The sequence below is a fragment of the Camelus bactrianus genome, chromosome 33 (genome assembly GCF_048773025.1).
Source record: "Camelus bactrianus isolate YW-2024 breed Bactrian camel chromosome 33, ASM4877302v1, whole genome shotgun sequence".
NCBI classification, from domain to species: Eukaryota; Metazoa; Chordata; class Mammalia; order Artiodactyla; family Camelidae; genus Camelus; species Camelus bactrianus.
The window spans coordinates 16,024,820-16,037,032 of record NC_133571.1 but is presented as its reverse complement, the minus strand read 5'-3'; the positions used below and the strand labels follow the sequence as shown (position 1 = coordinate 16,037,032).

At 49.8% G+C, this 12,213-nt stretch overlaps 1 protein-coding gene across 1 annotated transcript in view; it reads right to left on the bottom strand.

Annotated features, from left to right (window-relative positions):
* Positions 1-12,213, bottom strand: part of SORL1 (sortilin related receptor 1) — a 147,542-nt gene that overhangs the window by 20,923 nt on the left and 114,406 nt on the right. Inside the window, exons 33-39 of the mRNA XM_045504513.2 lie at positions 9,294-9,425; positions 7,975-8,101; positions 7,639-7,808; positions 4,419-4,531; positions 4,070-4,174; positions 3,237-3,309; positions 444-526 (exon numbers count right to left, since the gene is read on the bottom strand). Coding sequence (XP_045360469.2) covers positions 444-526; positions 3,237-3,309; positions 4,070-4,174; positions 4,419-4,531; positions 7,639-7,808; positions 7,975-8,101; positions 9,294-9,425 — 803 coding nt within the window. The remainder of the gene's footprint in view (positions 1-443; positions 527-3,236; positions 3,310-4,069; positions 4,175-4,418; positions 4,532-7,638; positions 7,809-7,974; positions 8,102-9,293; positions 9,426-12,213) is intronic.

Below are 12,213 nucleotides of genomic sequence, written 5' to 3'. Positions count from 1 at the left end.
CTGGGCGGAGGGGACGGTGGTGCTGGAAGAGGAGGCTATTGGGTGGGTATGCTTCCAAGGTGTCTGACTCTCTCTCCCAAGGCTCTCTTTCACGGTGGGAGCCGCTGCACCAGCGCTCAGCCCCAGGAAATCCAATAAAGCTGAAAATTACAGGGCGTACATATTCTGTTAACACCAACTCTTTATTTGCACTATAGCTGTGAACCATTTAATTATAAGGTTTAAAAGGAAAAAAAAAAAACAGGCACCAGGCTGAGGCAGAATAATTACATGTGAAGACTCGAGTTGCTCTTCATGGGGGAAAGAACCAGCTGAGCTGTGGGATTTCAGCTTCCCTGGATCGAGCCATTCATTTTTCTTAATTCTCGTGTCCTCGGCCGGATCGGCTCCCGCACAAGGTAGAGCCCCACCCCTGCAGCCCCGGAGTCATGTGTCAACATTACCTTGATGTCACTATCCATGGTCAGGGTAAAGCTGAGAGAATTTTCGCCATAGCTGTCAATGCGAATGTTCGGCGGTGGAATCACTGAGAAAAAAAGATATTCAAGAAGAGAAACCATGTAATGAAAAGGGAAGAAGGCAGGACTTCACAGTTTTTAACTCAAAGACAAAGCCGTCTTTCAGCGGCGGAAGAAAGGGCACTTCTTTGGCTGTTTTCAGTCGTCTGTCTCTTTTACCACCGTCGTCCTGACGCTGAGCGTGGGTCCACAGTTGCCTGGTGAACACGTAACTGTCAGGGCTCCGTCACTAGCCTGCTAACTAGGTTGAGCAGAAACGTTCCATTATGTCAGTGTCCCACATGGGCCCCGCCTCAGCCTGGTTCTGAAGCTGCGGGGATCACAGTGAGAGCCACCTTCACTGGCACCGAGAAAATCCCAGTGGCCGTAAGTCCTTTTTTGAAGGTTGACAGCAGAGTACATCGTTAAGTCACAACTTGCAAAGGTACGTGCGGCCAAACGGAAAGGAACGTGGGCTCTGGAGTCTGGCAAACTGGAGCTCAAATTCCTACTGAGACACTGGGCAGCTGTGCCCCAGGGCAGGTTACTAGGAGATCATCTTGACTTCGCAGAGGTGGGAATACTCACTAAAATAATGTGTGTCAAGTGTCCGACACTTAGCTAACATTCCCTTTCTCTCCTTTTCCAATCAGGTCCCACCCGTGGCAGATTAAAGAGCTGATAAGCCACTGGCACTCTTAAAAAGACCAGAGCTCGAGCTGAGGGGAAAGAAGAGGGCAGCAGAGAGAAAAGACCCCTCTTGGTTCAAGTGGAGAGCATCGTGCTGGCCGTACTGAAGGTCTACCCACCAGAAGCCTGCCAGTGCCTGCCAGGTGCGGTCTGAGAGGGCGTGATGGACGGACACGGTCAGGAGACAGTGTTTAAGTGGCCGCTTGCATGTCAGACTCTCAGCACATGTGCCTCTTACACAGGCGAGGCAAGAGAGACTCAAAGGAGTAGTTCAGAGGCAGGGATGTATCAAAATCCAGACGAGCCTCTCCAGATGACCAACCATGAGGTGGGCTTGAGGAGGACACAGTAACCAGGAGAAAGGACGTTAGGATTTTCAGGCGCCAGCTCAGAGCAAAACAGTTCAGGTCCTGCCGTAAAGCTGACCTGAATTACAGTCCTGGTGGCTGGAGACAGATCACAATCCTCTCCAAATCCCAGGTTCCTCAGCTACAAGATGAGCGTAAGAATACTCACAGGGTCGAGGGGGATTAAAAGAGATCAATTCTTGTAAAAGGACCAGCAGGTGCTCCCGCAAAAGCAGTGCTCAAAAACTGGGGGCTTTTCTCACTGTTTTTATGCTTAACCCCCTGCGTTCGCGACTGAAGGTGGTGCTTCTGGGTGACGCCACCGTGGTTTTTGTACCCCGCTTTCTCACTCTGCACACAGCTGCCCTTGGTACGCACCCCAACCAAAACACATACGAACTGAGGTTCAGCCTCAATGTCATATTCAAGGAGTTTAAGAGAAGCAACCACCGAGATTTTCAAACCCAGCTGTGACTTGCAACAACAAATTCAAGGTGCTACCTGCTTTTCTGATGACCTTCCAATGTCCCTCCTTTTCAGTACGTACGGTCAGTATGTTCTGAGTGATTTTATAGAGTAAAATTATACCGCAATCAAACCTCTAAGGGAGTGTGAACTCAGTGCACCTTTTCCAATACCCACAGCGTCCAGCTCCAAGGACTGGCTTCACCAAGCGTGGCTGCCCCCTGCCCTGACGTCAATGACCCAAGTCTTAAAGGCAACCAGATAGTGACTCTCCATGACCCAGAGCCTATTTCTCCCAGGCTCGGGTTAAAGTAAAAGCCCCCAGTCCTGTTCCACATGACACTTCCGGCTTTAACACCCACTACGGCCAGAAACGAAAGCCCCAAGTGCCAATGCTGAGACCAGGACACCCAGGCTGGAGGACGAGCCACCGTCTATCTCCCTGGGCACCAGAGCCTTCATTCAGTTGCTCCATTCACTCGCTCATCCACTCTTTCAGGGGCTCCTACTCGGCACCAGTGATGGAGTGGAGGAAACCGGAGCAGATCCTGCCCTGGGGAGGCACACGGGTGGGACGGGGAGCCGCTGCCTGGCTGGCACAGGGGTTCAGGGCACAGACTCTGCAGTCAGGAGGATTGAGGGTCCAATTCCAGCTCTGTCACTTCACTGACCGTGTGGCCGGTGACATAACCTCCTTCCAAACCTTATCCTGTCTTAGAGTGTTCGGAGGTCTAGTGAGATGAGCTGGAGGATGCGGAGGCCTGTGATGGCCGGCCATCAGCTCTCACCCTGAGCAACTCCGGCACTAGAAACGACCTCCCAGGCATCGTCGGTCAGTGCCAATGGGGAGTGAGTGTCAGCATGGCGCACTCTTAAAAACACCTAAATGAACGTGAGCAAAGTTATCTTTATCTTGGCTGGGAAGGCGGGACTCCTTCTATTTTGGACTCTGTGCATGAGAACAAGGGCTGGGTGTGGGACGGCCTATTGGAAACCCCTTTGTATGTTTTTACTGTAACAGACGCTCACTTCTGGATAGAGGAACATGTTTAACGGTCACCCGAAAAGACTCTGTGGCTACAGCAGTACAGAGGCACTCAGAAAGGCACGTGTGTCGTGGAGGGAAAGACTGTGTGAGAGCTTCCTGATCGACGCCTCTCTGTTTCCCAGTCAGACTGAAAGTCCTTTCCAAAGGGTTTCTACCGTCTCTAAACCTGCAGATGCCAGAATCCTTTACCTTGTCCTTTTATGGTGGTGATGGATTTAGAATCGCTCCAGTTGCCTATTCCACGACTCGTCACCGCAGCCACCTTTCAAATGAGAGCGTGAATCAGTACGAAACACAGGCAATCCACCGTACGGCAAGACTCCCAAGTGAGCCAACGGGGTGAGGCTCTGGCAACAAGGGTGGAGGAAAGTATATACAGAGAGCTCCCAGATGGTCAGAAACCCCCGCCACCGAAGCAAGAGAGGGAAAGAGACCACGGGAGGGAACCCGGGGAAAGGGGATCGTGACAGCGCTGAAATGACTAAATTTCTAGTGACGGACAGGTGTCAGGGTTCTTCTCAAGGGCAGGGGTGGAGAGGGCATGTGTGTCCATGTATACGCATGAACACGCAGCCACGAGACCATCAATGTGAGGGAGTCTGTGTATGCACTTAATGGTCTTAAAAGATGCTTTGCACAAACTCTGTCTCTGTTCTACTAAAGACATTGATGATATGTTTCATAAGAGCCCCATAACGTCAGTTTATAGGTGCCACTTATCGTAGCTCTGCATCTTCCTGCAGCTAAAGATGAGCAGAAAAGAGCTGGGCACCAAAGGAGCAGCAGCTGGAACGCCCACCGAATACTACATGCTCGGTTATGGCAGGGAAGCCGGATTTCAAGTTCTCTGTGGCATTGGTTTATGAGACTGAAAGAAAGGATGACCTCCCAGAGCGAGGGGCTGGGGACCTGGCAGACCACAAATAAGCATCTTGTGAAGGCAAGCACGATCTCACAGGAGGACAACCATCTCCCCACGTTCCAAGACCCCCCAGGTGGTGGAAACACCGGCAAACACTCACTCTGACAGTGTACTGAGCATTCACCAGCAGGTTCTTTATTTCTGTAAAGTTGCTCTCCACCCTCTGGGAGGCCCACATCTTGGAACCACTCCTGCTATATTCTACCTGAAATGAGAAGGAAAAAAAAAAAGTGAGCAATAGGTCAGTCAAGGTCTGGGCATCCTGACACCTTAAGGTATCAGGAGGCAGGCAGAGGGAGAGCAAGGCGATAGGCAAAATGATCTAATGGATGGATGATTATTTATAAGGAGACACCAAATCAAGTCCTCGTCATACAGAACACGCTTCTGCTCTGCCGGACCCAGAAATCCCCTCCACTCACCCACACGCACTCCCAGAAGGTACTTACAATGTACTCGCGAATGAGGCCGTGAGTATGGGCGGGAGGAGCCCAGTGGCCCACAATCACACCTTCCACTTCCCGGTGGAGTGACAGCTGGAGGTTTTGAGGGGCATCTGGCACTGGAAAAGAGTCAACTTGGGGTTAAAATCCATCTGCATACTACTGGTCACCTGGAGGAATTTCCCTGAGCTCAAAACAAGGACGAGACAGACTTGAGAGCCGACAGTGGGACCCATTCACCAGAAAGGGCTGTGAGCATGGTGTTCACGTGGGCAGAACACCTTTCCTTTCTTCCAGAATGCAAAGCATGCTGTCTGCACATCCGATCGTGGCTTAGTGAGTCTGACATAGCTTTGGGGCTCATGAGGGCTGCTGGATGGAATCACTTGAAAAAGCTGAGTCAGCACTGGCCCTGGGCCTTGGATGCTGAGAACTTAATTGCCCAGGATGGTGTCTGTGGCCTTGAACTCTCCCACAACCAGAGAACCATGGGCATGACTTTCTAACAGCACAGACTCCTATATTCAAATGAAGGGGATCCCCTTCAGAGCAGGCTCCGTAGTGACCTCTGTGCTGGTATTTCCCAGACCCTGCTGCAGCTTCCTCTTTGTGGCTGCCTTCAGAGCCAGGCTGGAAGCCACACACAGACTTCATTTTGTCTATAGAACAGTTACTCACGTCGCTAATCCACAGCAGACGAATGCTACAGGTTGAACCCCCAACCCCAAATTCAGATGCTCAAGTCCTAACCCCCAGTACCTCCGAATGTGTATTTGGAAATAGGGTCTTAAAGAAAGGGAATTAAGTTAAAATGAGGTCATGGTCCTTAACCCAGTATGACGGGTGTCCCTATAAGAAGAGGAAATTAGGGCGCAGACACCAGGACCAGGTGAGGACGCAGGGAGCAGACGGCCGTGCAAGCCACGGAGAGAGGCGTCGGCAGAAATCACCCTGCTGACACCATGAGCCTGGACTCCCAGCCTCCACAACTGTGAGGAAGCACAGTTCTGTGGTTTGAGCCCCCTCAGCCACTCGAGCAAGTGAATACAGTGACTGTCCATCAACAGTCAGTGGCCCGCACGCCCTCTGAGGGCAGGAGCTGCGCGTCCTCCACCTCCGAACCCCCGACATCTAACCTAGATCTAACCTAACCGCTCCGCTACCGCCTGTGGAAAGAAGAGCTACAGATGCGCTGTTGCAAAGACAGGTCCCTGGTGTCGAGGATTTGGCTAAACTACTCCATGGAATCGCAGCCTCAGCATTCATCTTGTTTGAACAAGCAGCCTGAGGGGGCTTTAAATTGCCGTCAGCTCCCAAGCAAGCCCTAGATCCCAGCCTGCAGAGTCAGAGTCACAAGAAAGTGCAAAGTCCTACCATGACTTCTCCAAGGGCCCTGGTGAGGAACAGTCTCCCGGCCTCCCGGGGCCCTCCCCTCGTGTGCTCCTTAGGTAAGACCCCCAAGTTATCAAAAGCCCTCTTTTTTGGTTTGAACTGACCAATCCCAGCCCTGACCCAGGAACTCCAAAGCCTCCACCCGTAAGCCCTGAAAGAGGCATGTGCCCCCGGCCCGGCCTCCCTCTCCCCGCCTGCAAGCTGCCCTGACCTCCCATGCGGCCCCGTGAGGTACGCCAGGACCCCCTCCAGGACCCGGGAGTAATAAACCTCTCTATTTCAATTTCCCTGGGGGGCTTTTATTGATTCTCTGACACCCCAGGGCTCTAGTGAACAAACGTTTTAACACACAGTCCTAACACAGAGGTTCTTTCTTGCGTGTTTGCTTATCATGTCCTTCATCTCTATCAGACCAGATGCTCCAGGCTCATCTTGCAGATTTCCTGCCCCAGGACTGGAATTCACCATTTCTTCAAGAAGCTTCATTTGCTTTTATTGAAGAATGGCATTAGAAACGCGGACACAGGAGGAGGGTGTAGCGCAGTGGGAGAGGGCACGTCTAACACGCACGAGGTCCTGGGTTCAATCCCCAGGTCCCCCCACCAAAAGTAATAAATGAATAGATAAACCTAATTACCTACCCGCTCACAAAGAAACAAATAAAGATTTTTTAAAGAAACAAAAAATTTTAAAAAAGAAAAAAATTTAAAAAAAAGGGGGGGAGGGTATAGATCAAGTGGTAGAGCGTATGCTTAGCATGTATGAGGTCCTGGGTTCAATCCCCAGTACCTCCTCTAAAAATAAATAAATGAATAAAGCTAATTATCTCCCCCCCCAAAAAAATTCAAAAAAAAAAAAAAAGAAAGAAAGAAAGAAACCCATATCTGAGTGTTGGGGGGTGGCCCGTGGCTACTGAAGATTTTCTGGGCCTTCTCAGCAAGGAAATGCATGCGTGAATACTTCCCTGAGCGCGTACACATAACTATAAATACTTTATGTGTAACCATCTGCGTGCACATTAAGATAAAGAGTTCACGTTCACATCTCCAACTGTAATCCGACTGTGAACACGGTTCTGATGCCAGTTACCAATGAGAAGCTCACCAGACCTTGGGAGCAAAGATCATGGGAACAAGCAGTCACTGGCTGTCAACTGCTGTGAAGGGGGGAGGAAGGAGGGAACTCTCTGGGACACAGGAGTTTTGGTAAATTTCCTTAAAATGTATGATACTTCAGACATGCCTCATACGTTAAGGAAGATGATCTCCTAGGTACCAACTACCGGGAAATATTTAGAGACAGAAGACAGAGGCAGAAACTAGGTAAGAAATGCAAAAGAGGGCAGTGGGGGGCAGAATCTGAAATTAACTTCTTAAGGTAGGAAAACAGTATGTCTGATCATTGTATAAAGAAATAGTGAATCACTATACTGTGCACCTGGAACTAACATAGTTGTAGGCCAATTGTGCTTCAATATTTTTAAAAAAAAAATTGTGTTTAAAAAAAAGAGTAGGTGGGAGGGTACAGTTCAGTGGTCGAGTGCATGCCTAGCATGCACGAGGTCCTGGGTTCAATCCCCAGTACTTGCGTTAAATAAAAATAAATAAATCTAATCCCCCCCCCCAAAAAAAAAAGAATATTGAAAAAAAAAAATAAAAAATATTAGGTGACATAATAAGGAGAATAAATATTCAACAATTCAGCCGAGACCATAAAACCTAGCCACAAAACTTCTCTACATAGGAGGCACGTGGAGTTATGTTCCCACGCTCTGAAGCATCCTGGGAAACTGTCTGAAAATCCCACCTAAGGTCGTGCACCTGCGAACACTTACATCCGTCCGGAGTCCTCAGGGTCACGAAGTCGTTGGTGCCGTGCATCTTGCTCAGACACTGGACTTGGACTTTAACCTGGTACGTGGTGTCCGGCTTCAGCACTTTTAATACTGTGTTTGTTTTATTGCTGTGGGTCTCCACCGTCTTCCACACGCTGTCTCCAACCACCCTGGCCAGCAGAAGAAAGACACTGTCACACCAAAGCAGCAGGGGGAGGCTGAGCTGTCTGAACCAGTCAACAAAGAGCTGCTCTGGGCACACACGGAGTTTACAGAACATCCGGTGGCAATAAGAACATCATTTTCTCCTCCCGGGGGGGCAAAGACGGGACCCACCTGTAGTAGACGACGTACACGCAGGAAGCAGTGGGCATCTTCTTGGGCCGTGTCCAGGTCAAAGTGACATCCCCAGAGAAGTCAGCTGTCCACTGAAGATTCTGTATCTTGTATACGTTTAATTCATCTAGAGAGAGAGAAAGGCGAAAAAGAGAAAGTGGTCTCTTACAAATCCTTGGATTTCAAAGGACCCAAGAGGTTCCTTGACTTCAGGCAGACCTGCTGTGACCGAGATGGTCAGGCCACAATCCTCACCTTAAGACATTCCAGGAAAAAAAAGTTCAAGCCTTCCTGTACTAGTCTTTCCCAGGGTCTCCTAAATTTCCAATCATATTTTCCCTTGCATTTCACCTTCTTGTCTGCACTGATTAGAGCCTGTTTCCCAGCAGAGAATGCTACAAATCCAAGGACGGTGTCGCAGCAGGTTCCCATTAGTGCTGCAGCCTGACCGTTTGTGTCCACGAAATCCACATGCTGAAACCTCAGCCCCAGCGTGACGGTATTAGGAGGTGGGGCCCGTGGGAGGTCACTAGGGCCGAAGGATGAAGCCCTCACAGTAGAGATTAGGGTCCTCATAAGAGGGACCACAGAGAGCTCCCTCACCCACTGCACCAGGTGAGGACATGAAGAAGACGCTGTCTATGAACCAGGCAGGTGGCCCTCACAGACACCAAATCTGCTGCTCCTTTTTTTTTTTTTTTAGGGAAAGAGGTAATATTTATTTACTTATTTTTTAAGTGGAGGTGCTGGGGATTGAACCTGGGACCTTGTGCATACTAGGCAGGCACTCTACCACTGAGCTACCTCCTCCCCCTAATCTGCTGCTGCTTTGATCTTGGACTTTCCAGCCTCCAAAACTGGGAGAAATATGATCCTGTTGTTTGTGAGCCACTCAGTTAGAGCAGCCCAAGGTGGGGACTAAACGCACTCTGGGCAGAAGGACGGAGCTGACTCCACCCCAAAGCCTGAGGCTTGCAGGGCTACTGCGGGCTCACCTGAGGGATGGCCATCCGAAACCAGTCCAAGACCCGCCTTTCCCGGGGGGCAGGGTGTAGCTCAAGGGGTAGAGCGCTTACCTAGCATGCATGAGGTCCCGGGTTCAACCCCCAGACCTCCTCTGAAAATAAATAAACTTAATTACCTCCCCCCACTGAAAAAAAAAAAAAACGGAATCATACAAGACCCGGGACGAGGTGGGATGCGGAGGCAGGACAAGCCTCACCCCACCTGGTGCTCCAGAAAGTGGGCAGATAGAGGGAAAGCTCCAAAGGGCTCTGCCTCGGGGTTCCCCGGGCAGGTCCTCGGGGGGCCGCACTCACCGCTGCAGGCCTGCTCGTCACTCTCGTCCGAACAGTCCAGGAAGCCGTCGCAGCGCTCGGACAGCACGATGCAGGCCTCGCCGTCCTCACACCCGAACTCCCAGCTGGTGCAGATCAGGGTGCCGCGCGTGGCTGCAACACAGCACACGGGTGGGGGGCCACGGTCACCAAAGGCTGATCGTGCTTAGGAAAAGCGAACTAATCCGCTTCTGCTTCCAAAGACCCTCGTCTGCTGTCAACCACAGGGACACGCCTCCAGCAAGAGCCAGAGCCCAGAGTGTGAATCCTGCTCCGAGCGCTCGAGCCAACCGTCTGCTGCGGGCACACCTCCTTTTACTGCGCTTCGCGGATAAATGTGTTTCTTACAAATCAAAGGGTTTGCATCAAGCAAGTCCGCCAGTGCCTTCCTTCCCCCGGCATTTGCTCACTTTGTGTTTCCATGTCACACGTTGGTAATTCTCACTCTATCTCAAACCTTTCCATTATCATTATCTTATTATGGTGACCTGTGATCAACGATCTTCGGATGTTACTACGGCAAAAAAAATTAGGACTCGCTGAAGACTTAGCTGATGCTTAGCATTTTTTTAGCAATAAAATATTTTTTTCATTTAAGTATACAGTCAGTTTACAATGTTGTGTCAAGCAATAAAATATTTTTAAATTAAGGTCTGCAGATTGCTTTTTAGACCTAATGCTATTGCACACTGAACAGACTACAATTTTGTGTGAGTGTAACTTTCATATGCACCAGGAAACAAACAAACAAAAACTTGCGTGACTCACTTTATCGTGATATTGTCTGTATTGTGGTGCTCTGGAACAGACCAGCAATATCTCTGAGGTGTGCTTGTGGTGCCCAAGTGCTGGTCCTCTACATGAAACTGGGGGGACAATCCCATCCCTACTGTGTCCGCAAGGATCCACTGAGATCCGGCACCTGGAGTAATGCCCGGCTGACAGCAGGCATCCACAAACCGTCGCTCTTCCTCGCCCGTTCTCCTAATTATTCTGCTCCTGTTAGTGCATCTGCAGTCCAGAAGGACACTCTGACTTCTGGTTTGAGCGATACTAACGACAACACGATGCATCACAAGATTAAGTGGCGTGTCTACTGTATGTGGTACCTTAACTGCAGAGCTCCGCAACGTATCTCACAGAAAATGAAAAAATGCAAATAAAGAGCAATTGATAAATTAAGAGTTACACAACTCACTGGCTATAAACTATAATCTGATGCTCTCTCCAGTTCGGAAAGTAGACTTAAACTACATGAGGGGCTCTGAGAAGGAAGCAATGACAACGTGATTGCAAATGATCCTAAAAAAGAAGAGGAGGTGACTACAGAAAACGAATCTGCTGCCCCAGGTGGGCGGGGCCAGGCCCAGGTCAGCACCTGGGGCCTTCAGTCTAGACACCCACACCTGCCTGCCCCACCCAGGACAGGAAGGTTCTATCGGAACCCAGCCCCACCGGTGAAGAGGACCTAACATTGCTCTTGCGTCTTCACTACAAAGCAGCCCACGTCCTAATCCCCGGAACACGTGACAGTGAGCTTACATGGCAAAAGGGACTTTGCAGATGTGACTGAGTGAGAGACCTTGACTTAGGACTTTAGCATGGGTCATCCAGGCAGGGACCCAATCCGATCACCTGGGCCCATAAAAGCAGAGACCCTTCCCCAGCTGCGGTCAAAGATGAAGATGCGAATTCCAAAGAAGGACCGGAGAGACAGCACGTTGTGAGCTTTGAAAATGGAGGAAGGAGGCCCCTGGAGGCTGGAAAAACGAAAGGGAACGGATTCTGCCCTGGGGCCTCCCGAGCAAGCAGCCCTGACTTCACCTCGGTTTTCAGCCAGTGAGACGTGGGTCACATTTCTGACCTACAGAAATGTAAGGAAATAAACGTGTGCTCTTTTAGGGCCCGAAGTTTGTGGCAGTGTGTTATCCTGGCCGGAGAAAACGAACACACACTTGAACCCCTGCATTCTCCCAGATCTTACACTGAGGATTCTACGCTGGTTTCCTGAGTTCAAACTTTAATTTCCCCATTGGGACTAAGAAGCAAGCCCCTTCTAGCTTTTGCTGCCTGCTGCATGCAGACATGCCCACAATGTCCCATGCAGTGACTACACGGACACTGAAAGAAATGACTGAAGAGGCCAGTGAACCACGGTGGTTATTTGAGGGCAGAAAATCTGCACGAGTGGTTCTTCACAGTCTTCTGGGGGGACTTCGAAAACCACAGGTTCCTCGGACCTGCCCCAAACCTTCATGACACTGAGCACTTGCAGTATTTTAAGCTCCATAGTGATTCATCAGCTGTGGCCGGTGCTGAGGACTTGTGTTCTGGAACAGGGACAGGTGACCCCGTTTCCCATCTGAAGCACCGCTTCCACTTCCAAAAACCACACTCTGAGATGTAGGCAGAGAAAGTGGATAACGTTCTCATGACAACAACAGGCAAGAAGGATGGGTCAAGGATCCTGGGATTTTTCTCCTAGAGACGGAAAGATACAGGGATTGCGAGAGGGAGGTGGGAGCGAAATACGCTAACAACTGCCCTCAACTAATGAGTTTCCACACGAAAGAAGGATTAAGACTTCTCTGCCTGTCTCTAGGATGGAGGGGCAGACTTCAGTTATTTTTACAGAATTCTCTAATATGGTCATTCTTAATGGGAGAAGGGAAATATCAAAACCACTTGTGAAGTTTTTTTTTTTTTTTACAAAGTATAATCCCCCATTTCCTGGAAAATCATTGTATTATGTAGTTCTGTTATTTGCTGAGCCAAAACTGGTTTGCCTTGAGAAGCTTGAAGTGAGGGTTTGGTTACATAAACTGCATTAGAATATTTAGAAGGGGCTTGAGAACCACTAGTGAACAGTCTCAGAAGCCTAAGATGGAATTCATCCCTCCAT